Source organism: Telopea speciosissima, chromosome 5 (assembly GCF_018873765.1).
Source record: "Telopea speciosissima isolate NSW1024214 ecotype Mountain lineage chromosome 5, Tspe_v1, whole genome shotgun sequence".
In the NCBI taxonomy this organism is placed as follows: domain Eukaryota; kingdom Viridiplantae; phylum Streptophyta; class Magnoliopsida; order Proteales; family Proteaceae; genus Telopea; species Telopea speciosissima.
In genome coordinates this window covers 52,393,028-52,417,517 of record NC_057920.1, presented here as the reverse complement: position 1 = coordinate 52,417,517, position 24,490 = coordinate 52,393,028, and the positions used below count along the sequence as shown (strand labels likewise).

General features: G+C 41.8%; 1 protein-coding gene and 1 long non-coding RNA gene across 4 annotated transcripts in view; one reads left to right on the top strand and one right to left on the bottom strand.

Moving 5' to 3' along the window:
- LOC122662391 (tRNA(His) guanylyltransferase 1-like) overlaps positions 1-17,105 on the top strand; it is an 83,925-nt gene extending 66,820 nt beyond the window's left edge. The window contains exons 10-14 of one of the 3 annotated variants that reach the window (XM_043858011.1): positions 7,091-7,135; positions 7,742-7,911; positions 8,080-8,165; positions 16,383-16,490; positions 16,980-17,105. In XM_043858011.1, the coding sequence (XP_043713946.1) occupies positions 7,091-7,135; positions 7,742-7,911; positions 8,080-8,165; positions 16,383-16,490; positions 16,980-17,105 (535 nt within the window). Of the gene's footprint in view, positions 1-7,090; positions 7,136-7,741; positions 7,912-8,079; positions 8,166-16,382; positions 16,491-16,598; positions 16,820-16,979 lie in introns of those variants that run through there. The other 2 variants (XM_043858013.1, XM_043858012.1) reach the window with 2 other exon arrangements.
- LOC122662393 lies at positions 16,795-17,468 on the bottom strand. Its single transcript, XR_006333015.1, has 2 exons — positions 17,342-17,468; positions 16,795-17,125 (listed from the first exon to the last, which is right to left on the bottom strand). It is a non-coding gene; the product is annotated as an uncharacterized LOC122662393 (long non-coding RNA).
- Positions 17,469-24,490: the final 7,022 nt, after the last annotated feature.

Genomic DNA, 24,490 nt, shown 5'->3' with positions numbered 1-24,490 from the left:
TGGCTTGACCATAAGTGTGCTTCACAGCATTCCATAACTCCTTGGCTGAATTAAGGAGGAAAAACTAGAACTAATGGATGACTCCATGGAGTTCAAAAGGAACGACATGACCAGGGCATCGTTTGTTAACTAGTTGTCCTTGGCCGGACTTTCAGTGGGCATAGGGTTGTTACCATTAATATACCCCAAAAAATGATTACCACAAATGGTAAGGAGGCATGCATGAGACCAAGTTAAGTAATTTGGTCCATTTAACTTAGTGGGGCTAGGTTGGAGAATAGGACGTTGGTGAGGAGCAATAGGGTGACTTAGATCACCGCTACCAATAGCACCAGATGTACTAGATCCCTCCATTAAAAACCCAACAATGAACTAGAAGTTGGAAAGAAGGTGCTACTCACAAGATAGGGAGAGGTAGAGAACTAGAAAGAGGGCAGAAACACCTCAAAAATGCATTAAAGAGAAGTCACAGTAGTTGTCGAGCCAAATATAGGGCCGGAAAGGGCATCGGCAGGGACTGGAGTTGCATCGACAGGGGTTGGAGGGGCCCAGGAAGACGTGGCAGCAAGCAGGCAGGGCCTTAAAACTTTAAAAGGCTATAGAAACCTTCGACGATGTTAGGCGGTGGCCAGAGGGGCCGGCGGTGGCCTGAGAAGGGCCAGGAGGCAGTGGCAGTCCGACGTGATCGGCACCAAAAAGGATGCCCTAAAGGAGGGCAAAAAGGGCTCCGGTGGTGGCGGCGACAGTACATGGTAGGGCAGCGGTGGCGGGTAGCTTGGTGATGGTTAGTGGTCAGCAATGGTTAGCATGGTGCGACATGCATTAACACATGTTCAGTCAACCATGCTGAACCAAGATGCCGAAGCCTCGACAGCAATGGTGATGGCGGACTCTAAAAAAAATCCCTAAAGGGATTGCACTCTGATACCAAGTTGAGAGAAAGCAAGAATGATTTTGCTTGTCAATGAGACGGAGGCCACCACTTTATTTATAATCTTGAGAATATTACAAATATGAGATGATTGCACAATCACACAATTAACTCATTAAACATGTGCATAATGAATCTAGACATTCTAATGTACCTAGTTACATTACACACATTACCAAGAGAATCAAATTGTAATAGAGAAGAAGAAGAAGAAGAAGAAGTAAAAGAAGAAGAAGAAGAAGAGAACAATGGAAATCATGTAACACTTGGGAGGTTTCCACTTAGTCATAGAGCTCCCACTTCATTTCATATATATAGAGACTTAAGATACACAAGAGACACAATAGGAAATTACATAACCGAAAATACCTAAATTACCCCTGAACATATCCAAAACTTAAAACAGTCTCTACTAACACTCCCCCTCAAGCTGGAGCATAGATATTAATCATGCCCAGCTTGTTACAAATGTAATCCACTCTAGCACTCCCCAAGGACTTTGTGAACACATCTGTAAGTTGCTCTCTTGCACGAACATAAGTAAGAGAAATGAGCCTTTGTTGCAGCTTCTCATGAACAAAACGACAGTCTACTTCGATGTGTTTTGTTCTCTCATGAAACACAGGGTTCGAAGTAATATGAACAACAGCTTGATTATCACACCATAGTTGCATAGTTGAGTTGTCTGTAAATCCAAGCTCAGTCAACAACTGTTTCACCCACATCATCTTGCATGTAACATGTGCCATAGCTCGATACTCTGACTCTGCACTGGATCGAGCCACAACAGTTTGTTTCTTGCTTTTCCATGAAACGAGATTCCCTCCAACAAATGTGCAATAGCCTGTAGTTGACCTTCTATCAATAGGAGATCTAGCCCAATCAGCATCTGAAAAGCCCTCAATCCTTCAATGTCCATGATCAGAGTAAAGTAGACCACGTCTAGGAGCCTTCTTGAGATACCTCAAGATACGAATAACAGCATCCCAATGAGATGTCCGAGGAGCAGACAAGCACTAACTTACAACACTGACAGGGAAGGCAATGTCAGGTCGAGTCACAATCAAATACTTTAGTTTTCTAACAAGTCTTCGATACTTCTCAGGATCACTAAGAACATCACCAACATTAGTTGTAAGCTTCAAATTAGGATCCATAGGAGTATCTAGAGGTTTAGATCCTAACAACCCTATCTCTGAAAGAAGATTAATGACATACTTTCGTTGTGAAACTGTAACCCCTTTCCTTGATTGAGCCAGTTCCACACCCTAGAAATATTTCAATCTTCCCAAATCTTTAGTCTGGAACTTCTATTGCAACTGCACCTTCAGCTTCTCAATCCCTAAAGAGTCATCTCCTGTAATGACAATATCATCCACATATATAATAAGAAATATTCTCCCTGCATCAGAATGCCGGAAAAATACAGAATGATTGCTACTACGTATCAGTCCAAACTCCAAAACGACTTCAGTGAACCGACCAAACCAAGCTCGAGGCGACTGTTTCAGCCCATACAAAGATTTCTTGAGCTTGCACACCATACCACACTCCCTCTGAGCAACAAACCCAGGAGGTTGTTCCATATAAACCTCCTCATGGAGATCCCCATACAAGAAAGCATTCTTAACATTCAATTGAAATAAGGGCCAATGATGAGTAGCTGCAAGAGAGATCAAGATACGGACAGAAGTAAGCTTGGCCACAGGAGAAAAGGTGTCCAAGTAATCAACCCCAACACTTGGGCATAACCCTTGGCCACAAGGCGAGCCTTCAAACGAGCCAAAGAACCATCAGGATTCACCTTTACCATAAAGACCCACCAACAACCATTCGTAGATTTACTCGAGGGTAGGGGAACCAGATCCCATGTCTGATTGACCTCTAAGGCCAACAATTCCTCAGTCATAGCAGCCCACCAGCTAGGACTAGATAATGCCTTTGCAACAAACTTAGGGATAGGATGTTGCTCAATAGTGGTCAAGCAAGTATGAAAAGTAGAGGATAAACCAGAGTAAGACATAAAGTTAGACAAAGGATGTTGAGTACAACTCCAAACACCTTTGCATTGAGCAATAGGTAGATCAAGGTCAGAGAAAACAGCAGGAGAAGTAATATCAGGGGAAGAAATATCAGGAGAAGAAGAAGTACATGGGGAAGGATCCACCGATGAAGAAGAGGATGGTGAAGGAGGAGCAGCGGGGGGCCAAGTCTTCCAATTATGGCGATGGAAAACAATAAGCTGTGGCACCTGTGGAGCTGGCGGCAATGATGGTAGGGATACTTGTGGAACAGAAGACGGAACAATATACACAAGAAGATCATCATCTAAGTCAGAAGAAACCATCGAAGAGTTCATATAAGGAGTAGACTCAAAGAAAGAAATGTCAGCAGTGACAAAATATTTCTGGAACTCAAAGAAATAACAACGGTAGCCTTTTTGAGTTTGAGAATATCCAACAAAGATGCATTTAAGAGCTCTTAGATCCAACTTAGAGATTCCTGGGCGATGATTACAAATGAAACAAACACTGCCAAAGACACGAGGGGGTAAGGCAAATAAAGGAGTAGAAGGAAACAAAAGGGAATGAGGTATTCCACCATGTAAAACAGAGGAAGGCATGCGGTTAATGAGATAACACGTAGTCAAGACAACATAAGCCCAAAAAGATTTGGGGAAAAGGCAACCTTCATTTCAAACAAAAGGGACCGAGTGACCTCCAACAAATGTCTATTCTTTCTCTCAGCCACACCATTTTGTTGTGGGGTATCGGTACAAGAAAACTGATGGATAATGCCATGTGTCATAAAAGTAGAAAAGGGGCAGAAAAGTATTCCTTAGCAGTATTACTACGAAGAATACGTAAAGGCGTACTAAATTGAGTCTTAACTTCATTCACAAATGCACAAAAGATAGAGAATAATTCAGAACGATTCTTCATTAAATAAAGCCAAGTAACTCTGGAATAGTCATCAACAAAAGTAACAAAATAACGAAATCCCAACTTGGAGGCAACCGGACAAGGGCCCCATACATCTGAATGAACTAAAGCAAATGACTGACTAGACCTTTGATTGACTCTACGGGGATAGCTCACACGATGAAGCTTCCTAAACTGACAGGACTCACAAGGTAAACTAGAAAGAGACTGAAAACGAGGATCCAAAATGCGTAGACTTTGCAATGATGGATGGCCGAAACGACAATGGACTTGGTCAGGAGATGCTAGGCTCGAACATGCCACAGATAAAGTGTCTTCAAGTCGGTATAGCCCCCCTGACTCACGACCTCTACCAATCGTCCTCTTCGTCGTAGGATCCTGAAAGATGCATGAATCAGAGAAAAAGGTTACAGAACAGTTATAAGTTTTAGTAAACTTAGTAACAGATAGAAGGTTAAAAGGAAACTTTGGTAAATAAAGAACAGAAGATAAGGATAAAGGAGGAGTGGCCTGAACAATGCCTGAACCAGTTACTTTAGCTAAAGAACCGTCAGCTAAGGTAACATTAGAAGAGGATACACAAAAGGAAGAAAATATACCTGAGACCCCAGTCATGTGATCAGAGGCCCCTGAATCAATGATCTAGGGGCGGGAAGCAGTCGAAAGACATGCAATTGCATTACTTGTCTGTCTGAAAGTAGCAGTGGAAGGCTGGGAGGACTGAGAGATTTAGAACTGGGTAAAACGAGCATAATCCTCATCAGACAGCGTCATAGTAGTCCTACCTTCAGAAGAGGATGAGGGAGGTGTAGTCTCAGTAGTGGCAGCAGAATTGGCAAACTGTTGCTGTGGTGGTTTGCCATGAAGTTTCCAACAAAAGCATTGGATATGCCCTGTACGTCCACAGTGGTGACATGTCCTTACCATACCAGAAGATTCGGATCCTGAAATGGGTGCTTTCCCAAGCAAATGGGGCATAGGAGCTTTCCCAGAACCACCTCCACGCCCACAACCACCACCAGCCCCTGGTCTAGTGGAGAGACCATGGTTAGGTGGGAAAGAAGCTAAGGCTGAACTGTCAATGTGCATAGAATCATGATTGCTTTCTCGGGACACTCGGAGAACACGAAAGAAAGCCTCAGAGTGTGGCTTCCTTGTCACCACCAAGTATCTGGGAACGCACAGACTCATATTCCTTCCCAATAGCACCTAAAAATCCCATAACTGCGAGCTGCTCTTACTGGTTCTGCATTTGCTGTACATCAGAAGTAATAGGAAGCAGAGAGTTCAACTCCTCATACATTCTCTTGGACTCAGTAAAGAACTGGACTATGGGATGGCCCTTTCGATCAGACCGATAGGAATCCTGAGATAACTTGTAAATACGAGCTAGGTTGGTTGTTCTGTCCAGAATACAGAACATCCAAATATTCCCACAAGTCCTTCACTTTGTCAATGTGAGTAACAAGATCAACAATCTGGTGGTCCATGGAGTAAAGCTGTCCCAAAATACGTGCATCAACTGTGTCCCATGTAGTATCATCCTTAGGCTTGGTTTTGGTTAGATGACCCTGCTGATCCCTACCAATCAGTACCAGCCTAACAATCTTCTTCCATTGTTGGAAGTTGTTGATCCCCTCTAGCTTTGTCTCAGTAATCCGGCTAGATGAGGAAGAAACAACTTCACCAACAGCAGCCTTCGATGGTTCACCCATTTCAACAAACACAAGGTGAACAATAAATCAACAACACAAAGATAGTAACAAAACCTGAGAAAGCCAATCTCAGCTCCAAACCTTGAATGCTTCAAAGAGAAGGTGATCACCACTCCAATGAACCACCAGAATCACCAACCACAATCCTCAAACTCAAGTCTCAAACAAAATCGATTTCAGCCACCCAAAAACTTGAAAAGTCGATCTCAAAACCCTGAAAAGGGTGCCCCAACCTTCAAACTTCAAAGAGAGATTGATCTCCAACCTTCAACACACCAAGAAACAGTCTCCAAACAAGGAAAGGAGAGATCGATCTCCAAAAAATAGGCTGGAATCAGCTCCAATGCAAAAAGTCGATCTCAAGTTGCAAAACCCTGACAGAAAAGTCGATCTCTACTTTTTCTCCAAAAATCGATCAAACAACATAATCCAAAGTGCTTTCTAAGGCCTTGAATGTCTTCTCCATGCCATAAACTAAAAATCACCAACAAAAGATCCCTACTTCCCAATCTCCATTCGAGAACTAGTCTCTAAACAACCCAGAAATGCAGCATAGCGTGCTGCTACCCTCTCAAACACAAACCAAAAGGGTTCTCAAATCAATCACAACTGATTGAAACCCTTGAAGGAGGGAGAGAGAAGACACTAGGAAGGTGTAACAGTCTCGAGATCTTGCTCTGATGCCATGTAATAGAGAAGAAGAAGAAGAAAAAGAGAACAATGGAAATCGTGTAACACTTGGGAGGTTTCCACTTAGTCATAGAGCTCCCACTTCATTTCATATATATAGAGACTTAAGATACACAAGAGACACAATAGGAAATAACATAACCGAAAATCCCTAAACTACCCTTGAACATATCCGAAACTTAAAACAGTCTCTACTAACACAAACCAAAAGAGAACTGAACCGAACCAATCTTCAACACTTCACCAATAAATAGAAAGATATAGGAAAATGTTTCTTTGGGTGGGCTTGTCCAAATGGTATTTGGGCGGGATTGTGTAGTTGTGCCATGCAAAAGTTTGTTGTGGCAGTTCAGACTTTTGAGTGTCTAAGAAAATGCTTGGGTTGGCGACATGTCAAGTTTCAGAGTCAAATTCAATTATAGCATCCCATTTGTTGTCATGCTTCCTCTCAGTACTCCAAGCATCAGCATGCACCCTCTCAATGGTCCAATTTTCAATGCTTTATTTACCACTTTGCCAACTCTGTTTGGGTGTAAACTTGACTTGTGAACAAGGGACCTTGGCGTATAGTCTACAATGTGGCACAAGCACAACTTGGTGTTCCGTCTGGTAAAACCTTCGGATCTGAACGTCCAAAAGGACCAAACCAAAGATAAACTAATAGAAAACTTCTCCATAAAGTTGTAGAACTTTTTCTGAGTTATTTGGTGTCCTACTGTCCTGTTAAATGAACATGAAATTACATACCCATTAATTGGATTTTTTTTGTCAGCATTTGGCATTTCTGACATTTTTTGTGTCTCAACTTCCAGCTTTGTTTTGAAGGAGAGATCTCAGTTCTGCCAAAGGCGTTCCAGGTTGCTCTTTAAATCTTTTATCTTTAGAAAAAGGGTCCTGTGTTGATGCATTAGATTATAAAGATTAATGATACAATCCAAAGGCAAGATGGAAGGACTGGGAGGAGCCATCCTCTCTCCCTCTTATGTACACCTTGTGCAAATAGTGAGGTAGGAGTTTATAATTCAATGGGTCCTTGTATAGGTGAGTTGTTGTTTAGTTTACTGTGAGGTTGGTTTTGGGACCAGGTTGGTGGTTGTAGCTCTCTCTGTCTCTCTCTCTCTCTCTCTTTTGACGTTTTGGTTGGGGTTTTCCCTCCCATCAATATGTATATTGCTTGTATCCCTTTTGAATTTATGAAGTTATTCTTTACTGTAAATTAAATAAGCAAGAGTCTAGGAGATGTCTGTATTAGAAATGGTTTCATTGATCTCATCCTGTAGACCCCTTTGTCCAGGGTTGTCTAAATGTTATGCGAGAGACCCTGTATATTACAAAGACAATAGAGGTTTTTCCCAGATCTTCCATCCTGACATGCTAATTTCCTCCACAAATGGGTTGCAATGTGGGAGTATGATCTCTTTTCAGTTGTTTGACTTGCTCCCAAAATCAATTTTTTTCCCCAGCAAAATAGTGTCACAGACTGCATCATTCTTCTCTTCCCTGTATGTAATGAAATGGAAGGTATTCTTCCCAAGAGAAGAGTTGAAGTATCCTCCTTCTTTTGATGGCCGGACTATATGCTATCCCTCGGTTCAGATTCTTCGAGATTATCTGTCATGGAGACAAATTGATTGTGAGTATTTGCTTTTCTTTGACTGTGAAGCTGAAGAAAATGTTGCCAAAACATATCCATTGTATTTGTTTCTTTCTCCCTGGCATGTCAAAATTCAAAGTTCATTCCCTAGCATAGGTTGATAAGTTCAATGAACATAATCTGTCAATCATTGTTTCTATTATGCAGGTCACATCAACAATCAGTACAACACCTGTTTCTGGATGCTGGTTAAATCAGGAAAGACCAAAAGTGAGGCACAATATCTTTTAAAGGTGATAGAGAAACAAGAAAAGAATGACACTATTTTTCACTTGTCACTTGTTTAGAAAAGTTACTTTCCTTTATGAGATGCCTCAGTTTCCTGTATTTATATTTGGTGTTGTTGTAATATGGGTCCAAGGGTAAATCTGTTCGTGGGGGTATTCTTGTATGTGGGTTTTAGTCCCACATTGCTTAGTTATATTTTTGTCATACGATTTCAATATTATAAAGGCTGGGCTATGATCACATTGATCAAGCTAGTATTCACGGAATTCCACATGGTATCAGAGCCAAAAATATTCCGGGGATATGGGAAGTAAATTTTTTTCGATTTTTTCTCTCTTCTTCTTGTTCTTTTTCGTTATTCTGCCCTAAAACCACCCACCGCCAGCCCCTCCACGGATGTTGACGCTACAGCCTTCAGGAAGTGGGAGGATGGTTTACGGCTGTTTGATTTTTTGGCCAGCCTAAACATTGAATTTGATAATATCAGGTCCAATATTTTGAATCGGGATCCTCTTCCCTCTTTGGAGCAGGCCTACGCCATACTTTCGGTTGAGGACACGAGGCGTACTGGCATGGTTCATCCTGTCACTTAGGAACGATCAACCCTTGTTTTTGGTTCTCAATCTTCCCGTGGAAATTACTCTCGTCCTTCTCCTACTGATCGGCCAACTAGTGATCGCCCGCCTATTAAATGCGATCATTGTGGGAAGGACTGGCACACCAAGGACCGATGTTGGAAGCTTCATGGTCGTCCTGCGGATACTCGTGGGCGTGGAAAGGGGGGTTCCAATCGGCCCAGTTCCTCTCGTGCTAATCAGGTTGCTACTGAAGATCCATCTGAACAATCTCTTTCCTTTGTGATGGTTGAGTTGCACAATCTGCGGGATATGATAAATCGCTTGGACACATCTTCTCCGGCATCTATATCTCCTTCCATGGCGGCTACGGCTTTGTCTCTATCTACTCCTTCCAATGCACCTTCTTCCACAGGTATTTCTTTTGGTGGGAATTGCACCTTGGTGATGCCTGACTCTTGGGTTATTGACTCAGGGGCAACCGACCATATGACAGGTTCTTCCTCTGTTTTTACCACATATAATCCTCTTTCAGGCCAGTCAAAGGTTCGGGTTGCTGATGGGTCTCTTTCTTCTATTTCTGAGAAGGGATCCGTTCAGTGCACCTCTTCTCTTACTCTTTCCTATGTTTTACATGTTCCTAAGTTTGCTACTAACTTGCTGTCCATAGTAATCTAACTAAGGATTTAAACTGCGAAGTAATATTTTTTCCTACTCATTGTTTATTTCAGGATTTGGAAACGGACAGTATGATTGCATGTGGTAAGGTGGTTGGTGGTCTGTACGTGCTTGAAAGTTCCCGGACAGTATTGACATCACAGCCGGCATCTTGTACTTTTGATTCTGCATTGCTTGAGTTGAATAATTGGCATCGTCGTTTGGGCCATCCCTCGATTGGGGTTTTATCTGCTTTATTTCCTAGTTTGGTGAAACAATGTAATAAACACAATTTTTCTTGTGATTCTAGTACCTTGTCAAATCAAACTCGGAGTATTTTTCCTATTTCAGGTAACAGAAGTTTTGAGTCCTTTTGGTTTAATTCATTCTGATGTTTGGGGCCCTGCCCGTTGTGTTTCTACCTGTGGGTTTCGATGGTTTATCACATTTATCGATTATTTTAGCCGGACGACTTGGGTATATTTAATGCATAGCAAGAGTGATGTGTTCAATTGTTTTATGTTATTCCACAAAATGGTCCAGACGCAATTTGATGCCAAGGTGAAGATTCTTCGCTCAGATAATGGCAAGGAATATATCAATGGTGCTTTCCATTCCTATTTGGACAGCCATGGGATCATACACCAGACTTCTTGTGTGGACACTCCCGCTCAAAATGGAGTGGCTGAACGCAAGAATCTACTGGAGGTAGCTTGTTCCCTTATGTTCACCATGTCTGTCCCTCCTCGTTTCTGGGGTGATGCCGTGCTTACAGCTGCTTACCTCATCAATCGACTTCCATCTCGTGTCTTGGGTGGCCGCTGTCCCTTGGATATGTTGGTTGGCAAATCCACCTTTGTGGTGCCCCCAAGAGTGTTTGGCTGTGTTGTGTTTGCACGAAATCACCACGTCCATGATAAGCTTGATCCCAGAGGATTACGGTGCATTTTCCTTGGTTACTCACCGACTCAGAAGGGGTATAAATGCTACTATCCTCCCACCAGAAAGATGTTGGTTACCATGGAGGTTGTCTTTCGGGAGTCGAAGGCTTACTTTCCACCGCCGGTACCTCTGCAGGGGGAGACTCAAAGTAATGAAGAGGTCCCGCTGATTGCTCCTTTAAATGTTGAGATACCAACCATTGAAGATGTTTCTATTGAACTAGAGGATGGAGTTACTAGTCAAGAACAAGAAGTGGGACAGATTGAGCAACAGGTGCAGGGCGAGAGACTTGTGAAGCAGAAATACACTCGGGGAACTGATTTTCCTACAGTTGGTCCTCGGTACAAAGAAAAAGAAACCACCACTGTTGCACCACCTATGCAATCGGCATCTGTTCCTACTCCAAATCTTGCTCCTAGTCATACTTCGGGTAAGCCCCCTCTTGATCCTAGTCTTGATTTACCCATTGCTGTTCGCAAACAAAAAAGAAGTTGCCTCAACATCCTATCTCAAAGTTTGTGTCCTACAACTCTCTAACTCCTGCCTTTCATGCTTTCATATCCTCTCTGTCCTCTGTCTCTATACCTAACACTTGGCAGGAAGCAATAGCTGAACCAAAATGGAAGGAGGCAATGAATGAAGAAATGCTTGCCCTTGCAAAAAATCAGACCTGGGATTTGGTAAGTTCTCCACATGGGAAGAGGCCTATTGGTTGTAAATGGGTCTTTATTGTGAAGCATAAGGCTGATGGTTCTGTGGCGAGATTCAAGGCGAGATTGGTCGCCAAAGGGTTCACTCAAACCCAAGGAATCGATTATCAAGAGACTTTTGCTCCTGTAGCAAAGATGAATACTGTACGGGTCATCATTTCTTTTGCTGTAAATCAAGGATGGGAACTCCAACAACTCGATGTGAAGAATGCCTTCCTACATGGAGACTTGGACAAAGATGTCTACATGGAGATACCCCCGGGTTTTACCTCTTCAGAGACTCAGCGGAAAGTGTGCAAGTTAAAGAAGGCCCTGTATGGTTTGAAGCAGTCCCCAAGGGCTTGGTTTGGCCGATTCCACAAGGCTATGATCGCATATGGGTATAAGCAGAGTAATGCAGACCACACATTGTTTGTTAAGAGAGTGGGACAGCAAGTTACCCTTTTGATTGTCTATGTTGATGACATAGTAATTACAGGCAGTGATGCAAATGAGATTCAGAAGCTGAAAGCTTATTTGGGCACGGAGTTTGAAGTCAAAGATTTGGGAAAATTGAGGTACTTCCTAGGGATTGAGGTTGCCTATTCAGCTAAGGGCATATCTCTCTCTCAAAGGAAATATATCTTGGATTTATTGAAAGAAACAAGGATGCTTGGGTGTAAACCAGCAGATACCCCTCTGGAGCCCAACACACATTTGAAGAGTAAGGAAGGTGAACTAGTGGACAAAGGCAGCTATCAGAGGTTAGTGGGTTGATTCATTTACCTCTCACATACCCGGCCAGACATCACATTTGTTGTAAGCCTTGTCACCAATACATGTATGATCCTCACTCTTCTCACTTGGAAGAAGCATACGAATTCTCCGTTACCTCAAGTCAGCTCGGAAAGGGATTGTTCTCTCCACAGCCATCTCCGCAGAGCGTCGCGCTAGTTTCAGATCAAGGGTGATTGTTCTCGCGATATATCGACAGACATGCACATGTGACCATGTTTTATTTTTATTTTCATTTTAATGTGTTAATAGATGTATACTCAAGCCATGTTTTATTTTTCTCTATTGTTTCTCAAGTTTTAGAAGAAAATTCAGAAATCAGAAGAAATCAAGAGGAAAGAAGAAATCAAGAAATCAAGAGGAAAGAAGGAAGAAGAAATCAAGAAGAAATCGAAGAAATTGAAGAGGAAAGAAGAAATCAAGAGGGAAGAAGAAATCGAAGAAGAAGAAATCGAAGAGGAAGAGAGTCGAAGAAGAAATCAAGAGGTCGCCATGGCGTAGGTCGCCATGCAGCCCTCTCCAGCGCCAGGACGCCATGGCGACGCCATGACAACTATGGCTGGCAGTCTTGATGATAGGAAGTCCACATCTGGATATTGCACATTTGTTGGAGGTAACCTAACTACTTGGAGAAGCAAAAAACAAGCTGTTGTGGCTCGATCTAGTGCTGAAGCTGAATTCCGAGCTATGGCACAGGGTATTTGTGAGCCTCTTTGGTTCAAAGGGCTTCTTCAAGATTTGGGGATGAGAGCTGATCTTCCTATGCGACTCTACTGTGACAGCAAGTCAGCAATCAGCATTGCTCACTACCCGGTCCAACATGATCGGACCAAACATGTTGAGATTGACCGGCACTTCATCAAAGAGAAGCTGGAACAAGGAATTATTTGTATTCCATTTGTTCAGTCCAGTGAACAGTTGGCTGATATCCTTACCAAAGGAATCAGTACAAATATGTTTATTCCTATTGTTAGCAAGTTGGGCATGTTTGATATGTATGCACCAACTTGAGGGGGATTGTTGTAATATGGGTCCAAGGGCAAATCTGTCCATGGGGGTATTCTTGTATGTGGATTTTAGTCCCACATTGCTTAGTTATATTTTTGTCATATGATTTCAATATTATAAATAAAGGCTGGGCTATGATCACATTGATCAAGCCAATATTCACGGAATTCCACAGGTGTTCTTGCAAATCTTTACTTAATTTTTTCTATCCATTCAAGGGCAAATTACTATTACTCCCCTATGCTTGCACTATAATGTCTCAAATTCCCCTACTCAGAACTTCTTTTCTGATTCCCCCAGAAAAGTAAATTTACACTCTCTTTCTCCCCTGGTATTTTAAAATCCCTAAACTACCCCTCTGACCTACTCACCTGCGCTGTCTCCCTCTCCTTCACTGCCCTCTGCATCTCCCCTCTTCCCCTGCTCCCCTCCCCCCCTCCGCCTTCCCTCATCACCAACTCTGCACCCTCTGCATCTTCGTTGCTGAAGCTTGTGCTTGGTGCCTTGGTGATGGATGATGGAATGGACAAAAAGAAATCAAAATAGGTCATACGTGAACGTGAGGGTGGTAGACTAGTCGGTTAATCAAACTATGACTTTCCATCTTTTTTTGTCGTCTTACTCCACTATGGGTCCACCTGCGTAAACCTTTCATAAATGCTTGCATGCAGAACTTTAACAGGTAAGATGCAAATGTTTCACAGGGTCACAAAAACGATATTTCTCTACATTCACACACTGTTCTGTGAACATTACACTAAAGGGCAAAATATAGACGAAACTGTTCTGTAACCCTGAAGATGATAGAAAAGGAAGAAGGAAAATTGGTACAAAGAAAGATTTGGATTGTGTATTTCTTTGCTTTTGTCTTTTGTCTTTTGTCCTTTATTTGGATGGAAATGACAAGAAAGGGGTTGCCGAGGAGGCCAACACTCGAAAAAGCCAAAGACAAGGTGTGGTCTGTGGAAATTTAGAAATTCCATCTGTAGGGGCAAACCTCACCAACATCTTGATTCCGCTCGGAGTTGGAAGAGGAGGGGCTTCCTTCTGCAAGAACCAACGTACCCTCTGCTACTGCAGCTTCTGACATCTCTTCTCTTACTATGGAGCAAAGAGCCATGCTGGAGAATCCTCACCACCATCACTGGCACTATAACCAGGGCTTCCTGCTCCTTGGAGAAAAGAACCTGTCACCCTAGTAGTGGAGGACGGTCTCTACCATTGGGGGGTCAAGTGAAGGGTGAGGAGCGACCAACATAGGGCCTGTCAAGAATGGTGGTGGGGGAGGGCGTGCTGTTGCTGTTGCTGGACATTTTGTTGTTGGAGGACTCTGTCAACTGCAGGCGTGGGGGAAGCTCCAAGCATCTGGTGGCCGCAGAGGAGGGAGTGGGGGTGGGGGTTGAGCAGGGGGAGAGGGGAGATGAAGAGAGCTGAGTGATATTACGAAGGAGGGAAGATGGTCAGGTCAGAGGGGTAGTCTGGGAATTTTAAAATATCAGGGGAGGAAGAGAGGTGGACGTTTACGTTTTTGGGGGAATCAGAAAAGTTCTGAGTAGGGGAGTTTGAGTAATTGTATGGCAAGTATAGGGGGGGGGGTAATAGTAATCTTCCCTTCTTTCAATCTTGTGCTGTTTTTAGCCTTGTACTGTTATAGTGGAGAACTCCAAAAACTTCATCCTATGGTGATAGGGGAACTTGTTCCATTAAATTTTCAGAACAACTCACTTTATCACAATGGGAGAACAAAGAGAAGCCTTCTTCTGTAAATGAGGAACACATCGAGTACCTTTTAGACTACCATTTGAGTCTCATTTATCTTTCAGTTCAAGAATTGGCTCGCCAATACCAATCCCAACTATGTTTCTGTCTGTTTGCTATATCTTTTATTTAACATATAAAAAGCATACAATATATTGGGATGCGATGTCGTCCTATAGGATAGTGTATGGGAAACCCTAGATGTGATCTTCCCCTGTGTGTGCATTAGGATTAATGGTGTTTTATTTGTTTAGTTAAAACGGCATAATCCATTTCATGGGGCTCCAAAGTCGTAATATATGTGTCAAGGGTTGGTTTTGCCATGGTGATAGTTGGGTTCTCAGCTTTGGCAAGAGAAATGGGATGTTGGGATTGATTTTTTGCTGGGTAAACTTTAGTCATTGTTTAGGCATTTGGAAGGACATTATGCAGTTATTTGAGGAGTTTATGCCTGGGTTCAGATCATAGTTGCCTAGACGCTGCAGGCTCTTTCTTGGGTCCAAGGCGATAGAATCATATGTTGACACTTAACGAGTTTACGTTGAATTATGTTTATTGTTTTTGTTTCTTTGATGAATATGTTTATATTATATCCTATGCTTTATTTATTATATGTTTTTCTTATATTAGGTCGTTACTAGTATAATTATATCATATTACATTGATATGATTTCTATGCTGCAGATAAGCATAATTATATAAAATTTATAATTTATGTATTATGTATAGTCGTATACTGCACGTGGTGGGTGCCTTGTCATCTAGGCATCCCTCCAACACGTTGGGTCGCCTATCACCATGACAACTCTGGTTCAGATATTTTTATTTCCATAAGCTTCTCTGTCCAGGTGAGAGTTTTCTGTGGGGGGAACGCTTACATTGGTTTCCTACCTTCTCTGTTTTATCATTTAGTTTTTGTGTTTCACTCACTCTCATTCGCTCGCTTGCTCGCCCCTCATGCTGGCTGTTTCTTGCTCATCTCCTCTGGGTCTTGGTGCTTCCCTTCTCTCTTTCTTTCTAATTAATTTCTTTATGTCTGTTGCTGATAAAAGAAGGTGTAAACAGGGAATCCATAAAATTCTGATAAGGTGCATGGTTGAATGATGATTTTCTTTGATATGTGCCCGGTTTTTATGGGGTTAGTCATGGACGAGGCAGCCACTATTGATAAATGTACTCAAGTAAGCCTCAACTGACAAATGTAAAGAAATACAAGAGGGATCTTAAGTTGATGTCCTACGTTTCGGAAGGCCATAACTGGATCATTTGTGCGATGAATGTGTCCATCACTCCATCTTATTAGCAGGCTACAAATGCTTCACATGAAAACGAAGAGATGGGTGCTAGGATGTGGAAGGTTAAAACCAGTTCTCAGTGACAGACCTTTTAATTTAGTTGCAGTTAAGCAAATTGCAGAGCACTCTTCTCTGAATAACATTTGAGGCAGCTTCTGATCTGGAGCATGATTCACGAGCTGGGTCAGTGGTGCGATCTTGTTAATATATTTTAATGATCATTGTACAAGACTTGGCTGACTTTGGATTTAAGACAAATTCACTTTGTTTGAGTTCTGATTTTGTTAACCATGCTTTAGAATTCCTGAACTGCAATTTAGCTTGTTTTAAAAGATTGAAGCTTAAACGTTCTATCTATTCATTCAATGGATATTATGTTTTGTCTTACATTCTGTTTCATGTCTGCACAGTGTTAACATGATAAATGGTTTGAAAATACAAAACTTACAAATTACTAGTTCTGGTGTTTTTCCTTGTTAACTTCCTATATCATGATTGTGCAGGGTACTCAAACAAAAGAGAAAAACAAACTGCTTCTACAACAGTTTGGTGTCAACTACGAGGGACTACCAGTCATGTTCCGCAGAGGATCCTGTGTTTACAGAGATAAGGTCACTGTCTATCCAACCAAGTGAATGATTTGAGTGCTGTGCTTGTACATTAATGCAGTAGATCAAGGGTATACTGGCACACGTGCACATGGGAAAGTGGAGACACAGTAAATAAGTTTGGATGATGCACTAACACATTTCCCAAAGCAAAAAGTGACCAGATTGGATCATTATTATTGTTGAATGCAAGTGTGTGTACCTTGAGATGCATTAGTCAATTTTGTCGAGGGAGAGGAAATCAAAAGCACACGCCAAAGAATGGGTTCCATCACCATTAGTTATTTTTTAATGGATCTAATTCGCCTTTTCACTGTCACTAAGGATGCACAAATGTGTTTCCGTTTTACATTGGATTTAAGATGCTGAATTTAGGTAGTCTCTACTGAAATTTGCCTGCACTCATTTGTGTATGGTTCTTTTCATCCATCAAATATCCTTGTCAAAGCTGAACATAACTTTTTAATTCTATTCTATCTATTTGTCTCTCAGGTGGGAGAGATACAGGACACTGAAGGTGGAGATTCTGTTCAAAGATCTCTGACGGTGATTGTAGATCATTGTGACATCATCGAGCCTGGATTTTGGACTACACACCCAAGCATCCTTGAAGAGTAGCCTTTCCACATTTGAAACTCCTGGAACATGAAGAAGAAAAGGTCGGAAACAGAATTTGGAAAGAATACTGTTCATGGAAACAGTGGTACTGTTCACACGAACATTGGTGTGGGCTCATATTTGCCTTGTGTGGGAATGCTTTAGAATATCTTGTACGCCCCATTGGAGAATAGCCTTTCCACATTTGGACTACAGACCCAAGCATCCTCGAAGAGTAGCCTTTCGACATTTGAAACTCCTGGAACAATTAACAGCTAAAATTCTAACTCTGTCCAGCTGATCCATTTTTGGTAATTTATAAAACTGTAATTGGTAGGGGCTTGTTGATGTAGATCGAAGCATGAAGAAGAGAGACCAAAACAGAATTTGGGAAGAATATTGTTCATGCTACACTGTTCATGTGCTGTTCACGTGAACAGTGGTGTTGCCGTGTGGGTTGATATTTGCCTTGTATGGGAATGTTTTTTAGAAGTACTTGTGGGCCCCATTGGAGGTTTCAACCGGAGAAAGATTTTATCCTAATGCTGTCATATTTAGTTTAGTTATTAGGAAGTTTCTAATTTCTTTCTTTCGATTTTATGTAATAGCAATATTGGAGTCTTAGTTCCTAATTTGTAAAGTTTCTAATCTTGTAATAGATACTTTATTATTTAATAGAGGGAATGGCTGGACAAAGGCCACGATTTGAGTTCAAGAAAAAAGCTTTGCTTTTGCTGTGTGATTCAGCTGAAATAAGATGCCAATGGTGAGAGACAGACCAAGGCCATAGGTGAGGGCCTTGGTCATATGCCCCGCCCCATCTTCTTCCTCTCCTTACATTGATTCCTTTCAGTTTCTATTTTGTATTCTCTGCAACTGAGTGATATTGGACAGTATCGAAGCTACTGAGATGATGTTTGCTTGCTGTTAGATGAACCATGAATAGCCTGTGCTGGACTGAAGAATAGAAGGCTTAATATACCCTGCGGCAACTTCTCTGTCTTGTGTATTCCCGATTGCCTATAAAGGTCAGATGAAAACCATGGGTGAAAAAGGGGACTCAATTCTTTACTTTAGAACCAGTTCTAGATGTAATTCGACTACGATCTAAGAACGTTGATTTGGTTTTGCATTCCCCCCGGAACTCACTTTTGTTCTCTCTTGACTGGATGCCCTAAAAACTGACTTAGGCATCGGAGGATTACCCCGGAGCCTGCTCTAGTCATCCTCTTGGGTTTTCCTTTCCATGTGCAGATTGACTCATCTGACGGCCTGCATGTCTTCTTCAGTTTTCACTAGCAATAGTATTAATTGTTTAATTAACTTGCTAATTAATCTTTTGTTTTGTATGTGTATCTTGTGTTTTGGCATGTCATTGGTTTCTGTATATCGATATATTTGGTGATATTGATTTGGTTATTTCATTTATTTAAGAATGGATTTTGGACCCGTAATTAACTGGGGATTTTGGGTTTCTTTTTCTGATCGAATTAGTGGGCATCCGGGCAAGGCGAGGGTTAAGTCATCTATGTAGTTTCTAATTTCAAAATTTAGAAAGTTATTGATTTTATCTCAGGTTAAGGTTGAAACTCCAATCTACAACTCTACTTACATGGGTGGATGTCAGGTGTTGAGACAATTTGTTTCCCTCGGATTTACTTTGGTCTAAAGCTGCTATTAATACAGGGAACTTTACTTCTCTACGAGAGGCGACGGTAGATTATTCTCCAGCTGGTACTCCAAGGACTTTCGTTCAAATAAAAAAGGTGAAAGAAATGGCACGAGAACAAGCAGAAACAAAAACTCTGAATCACTCGGCGTGAGCAATCCATAGTACGGTATGAGAGGGGCCGAAGGCAAATCCCTCAAGATTACACCATTGTAATGGAAACAAAAATTAAAGATAAAGATAAAATTGCAAATTTGGGTATTTGATTGAAAAAAAAATCCTCCCTTTTGATTTTATTCTTCGATTTATACTACTAAATTATAATTGATCAGCCAGTTGTAACGTCCCATTTGGTCAGTTATACCATCATGATCGGTCATGGCCTCTTCCCTGATATGTCGGGATCAGTTATAACCGTTTAACTGATCGTAAACGTCAACTATTCTCTGAACGAGTATAATAGTGGCATGCATCATGACCGAGTTTAATCTTAGACTGTTTTGGTTTCAGTCTAGCTGACTTTCTCTTTGGCCGAACATCCTTAAGTTTGGAGATTAGACCAAACAAATTTCGGGTGTAAACAATACCCCTCGCAATCTTTGAGGATGATTTTATTTTAAGTCCTTGGAGATTGTGCCAACATCGGTCTTATCGCAAAAATATCTTCTGAAGAGTCGTACACTGAGACGACGTATCTTCCCTAAAACGCATTGCTGGAGACACATGGACCAATCACAACTAGCGTCTGAAAACTTTTCGACTATCTTTCGCCGTTTCCCTAGGAAGCAGTCATACTCCCTATTGCTTAGGGAATTGAAACCCTTTAAAAACCCTTTCCTCCTTCAAGACTCTTCACTGTTTCATCTTTTCTCTAGGCCAAAGCAACCAAACTTTCTTCTTTCTTTTTTTGTTTCTCCGTTGGAGCGAAAATGAGCCAAGCAAAACCCACTGCGGGTGACTCCAAATCAGTTGCAGACCGCTTTTAGGAGCAGCGTGCTAGCCTCCATCATGCTGTAAACTTGGAGGTACTTATTCCCCGAAACGATCATCTCGTAGTAGGCCCTCTCTTGGAAAATTCCGATGTAGCTAATTCTCTAGTAAATTTTCCTTCTCATCCACACGATCTTCTTTTCTTTAGGAGGGGGACACCTAGCTCTCTGTTACTTAAACTCATTGCCCTTAAGCGGCATTGGCCCTCTAGGTATTCTGAATGGAATGATTAGGTCAAGAGAATGTCGTCTGTCAAAGGTGACATCAGGAAGAAACTTGGTATCTTTGATGCCATCCAAATGTTGACCTTCTTCTGCCATTGCAACACTGACCTTCTCCATGGCATTCTTCATTTTTGGTTTCGGTCGACCAACTCTTTCCATTTCAATTTTGGGATGTTGAGTCCCACTCTCTTAGACATGTGTGCTCTTCTCGGTCTTAAGACTGAAGGTGAGGAATTCAATGGAGGTTCCAAGTGCTCCAGGATAGACTGAGATTTAGATTTTTCAAAAAAGTCAAGCTATACCTTGTACTTATCCCACTATCGGAAAGAAAAAGGATCGGTCAATAAGCCAAAGTATGTGGCTTTTAACCTTCTATCTTGGATTTGTCGTTGTCTTATCTGTACCTGGGCTGATAAAATCACCAAAGCCTATCTCGGCCTAGCAAATGCTTTGGCTAGTGACAGACCGGTAAATCTTGCTGTTTTTGTTCTTTTCTCCTTGTATCAGGGTTGTAATGAGTTCGTTCAGTCTAACTTTACCTATGGAGGGGGCACTTTATGGATCCTCCAGTTGTGGTTAAGTGTGTACTTTCCTGAATTTAGCCCTCCTCCAAATGCTGAGGAATATCCAGCTGTTGGTTTCAAACTACTCAGCTTACCAATTTCTCGGTCTCTATCAGAATGTTTCTAGTTCTTCTTTGAACTTCCTGAAGACTGATCCCCTAGTTCTTTCATTCCTTTTCACCTTCGGGTAGCACTCCCCTTTGGCTTACTGGTGCTATCCACAACCCACTTGATCATAAAGATATATGGACTTCGTTCTTAAAGTGTAGAGATCTTCACTTCGGGGTTTACCTCGAACACACCAAGAACAATATGTGCAGCACTGAGCCTTACAAACCCCAATTTTGGGCTCGTCAATTCGGCCTTGTCCAGGCCATCCCCTACTCTGTTATTTCTCAGATGTTGAAGGGGGCCTTGAACGTCAGGTGCTAAAAGGCTATGATAGCATTTGTGATGTTACTATGATATGTCAGCTAGTACTTTCTAGCTCAAGCCTCATTACTTTGAGCCTCTTCCTGCCATGATTGAAGATTTTGCGTCATGGTGGTCGAAGTACTATTTTCTATCTCATAGTGACCAAACCGAGATGTTTGATGATTGTCACTCTTCAACTTTCGATCAACTTGACTCTGCTTCTAACATATTTTTTAAATTATCGTAGAAATCAAGAAAAGGGTCAGCATAGGATAAAGGTAAAGACGCTTCCCTTCTCTACAAGTCCATCATAGATTATGAGGAGTTCTTTTGTATAAAGTATCATCCAGACTGGCTTGTCATGAATGAAAGGCATCGTGAGGCTATCCACTAGTTAAGAGAGAGAGGCATTTGAATGACTTCTTAGCTCAGCCTGAAAATGCAAGCCGCACTATGAAAGGCCTACTTGTAGACATGAGGCGCTTTGAGAAGGAATTTGCTAGACCCTTAGACAAGCAACCTCCTCGGCCGAAGGCTCCCTAGCGGATGTAGTCAGCCAATGTCTTTTACTGCTGCTAAGGATGTGTCCTTTTCTGGACTTCATGCTTTTGAACATGAGTTCCAATAAGCCAGCCAATGTGTTTCTATTCTCCAGTAACGAGTCTCTAAGTGTTATTTGTTTTCTTCTTTTCCTTGTACTATTTGGATCTGACCTCTCATTTCTTTTTTAGATGCATTGCCACCTGTTCCCCCTGCTTCTGGAAGTAAAAAGCTAGGAGAAACCTCTGTTGATTAAGAGGCTGCCGGTTTAGAAGAAATCTCTGGACCTCAAACTCTTAAAAGGTTACGGAAATGACTTCGAACCAGTAAAGACCTAGAGGCAACTAAAGCAGAACCAAGCCGAAGCGAGGACTATGGATCTCAAGTTGTTAAGAAAACTCGTCATTCTTTGGCCAACCTTACAGCTCATGTACCATGGCCGAAAGCTATCAGAAGTCAGCAAGACGACGATGCTAACAGAGCCGCTCTCTCCAAATTTTCACTTTCGAGTTCTAGTAGATCGACTTCCTCATTGGTCAAGCAGCAAACACTGACCCAAAAAGATTTCTCTGATCCTGTTGATTTAACGGCCATTTCCTCGCCGTCTGTCCGGATCCGCATGTAGTCCTACCAAAGCAACCTTGTACAACCCTTGGAAAGAATACCTCTGATTAATTCTTCTCTTGGGACCACTTCTTCTCTAACAATTGTTCCTTCTACTCCTCCAACCAATTCTACAACCCTTGGAAAGGTAAACCCTTTTACTAAACTTTCTCTCTCTCTCTCTCTCTCTCTCTCTTTATTTTTTATTTTTTTTTATCGTGAGGTTAAATACACATAGCTTTGCATTTGAAATATTGCAGGGCCCAGAATTTGGCGATGTACTTTCCACCCTAGAAGATCTTCTTGTTGACAGAGCACCGACTACACCCTCTCCAGATGAACCTTTTCTGACTCCTCTGAGCTCCCCAGAAGTGCGTAGAGCATGGAAGGTCATGGATGATACTGAGAAACTTCCTGTGGCCGAAATTCTCGCACAAGACAAAACGTGCGAGATGAAAATGGCCTTGAAGATACTTTTAGCTTCAACAACCCTTTCTGACTCTTGAAAATGTTGTGCCATGCTTTCATGAGTTGATCGGTCTTATTAAGAATGACCTTCCCCCTGCGCTAGAAGCTATTGAGCATCACAAAATGAATACAGTGCGCAAGGCTTCTCAAAAAGACATTGTTCGATCATTGAAGCTTGAATTGAAAACTCTTAAGTTGTCCGAGGAAAGTCTGACTGAGGAGCTAGGTCAATTGGACAAGAAAAGACTAGCCGTGGCTGAAGATCTAGCCAAGGTAAACTCTTAAACTTGGCTGTGCTGAAGGGTAAGCATACAAGGATACTTTACAGCTTGAGCAGAAGTTGTTGCGCCAAGTTGCCGCTACTCATAGCAATATTGCCAAGCTTGAACAAGATCTTAAACAAATTCATTATAAATTAGAGCCTACAAGCTTGGGTCAAGTCTAAGGAGGTTGTTCCTTAGACTTTTGAACAAGTTTTTTTTTTTTTGTTTGTGGCCGATGTGTTGTACATCAGTCAATCGTACTCTTTCACTGGTGGCCGATGTATCCTCATTCATCGAATTTAATTTCCTTCATCTTGACTGGAGCCGATTTTTTTTTTGTTCTTGGCTAAGTACATTTGAATTTGTCTTTTAATCCGTGATCATACCAGTCTGGCTTCCCACATTGTATGATAGTATCGTTTTAAATACTTGCCATTTATTAGTCTGAGTTGGACTTGACCATCTAATGTCCTCAACCGGTAAGCCCCGCCTTTCAATACTTGATGTATAAGAAATGATCCTTCCCAAGTTGGTGATCATTTTCCATATTTAGGGTCTCTATGACCTATAGGTAATATTGTTTTAAACACTAAGTCAGCTTCTTTAAAAACTTTAAACCTTACCTTTTTATTGTAAGCCCTTGCCACTTTAGCCTTTTGCGCACATATCCGATCATGAGCCAGTAATCTTTCTTCATCTAAACTTTCTAGTTCAGTCATCATTGCCTCAGAATATTCTTGAGGAGTTGATTCATACTGCTGAGACACCCTTAGTGATTTTATAGTCACTTCCATGGGTAAGACTGCATCTTGACCGAACGTTAGTGTAGACACTAAAATTTTGCCACCACCAATGGCAATGATGACAGCGGGACATATGTGGAAGATATTGCACCCATAACCCTTCAAAAAGCCCAAAAAAGCCAAAAAGGCCCATTAGGAAGCCCAAAAGTGGAGGATGAGGTCATACCTTAAACGTGGCGTCATGCAAGGTTACCATAGTGCCGTAGAAGGCTGTGGAACCCCACGATGCCACAAAAATGGACAAGACGTCACCCTCATGACATCATCCATGACCTTGTGGAATTTTCTGCCACAGCGCCACTAATGTCTTCTATGGCATCATGGAGGACCAACACGACGCCGTGTTCTATGGGGTATCCCTATAAATAGGAGGGTCCCCCTCCCTCATTTTCAAGGAGAAATAGTGAGAGGGAGAGGGTCCCATCTTGTTTTCTTGCCTTCTTTAGCTTCACTTGAAGCCATTTGAGTGATTGTGAGTATTCTTGCAAGTCATGGGTAGATCCTTTGATTACCCTACTTTACGAATGAGTGCCCCTATCCCGATGTGAGCTGTTACTTCGTCTGCATACGGGTAATGAAAACCTCATTCTTATAGATGTTATTCCTTTCGTGTACTGATAGCGAAAGTCCTTTTCATAAGCCGTCATTCTATCCAAAGAACCGGTGACGATTCAACCATCCATCTCCACCTGAGCCAGGGGATCATCGATAGTCGAGAAATCTTCATATAAAGGTATAATTATTGCATTTTATTTTGGCACAATGTAGTCCATTTTGATTTTCCGTGTTAGTGTAAATAGTATACATATTGATAGAATACATGTTATGTAGTAATCTTGTGAATACATCATAAGGAGAGACTATTCGAT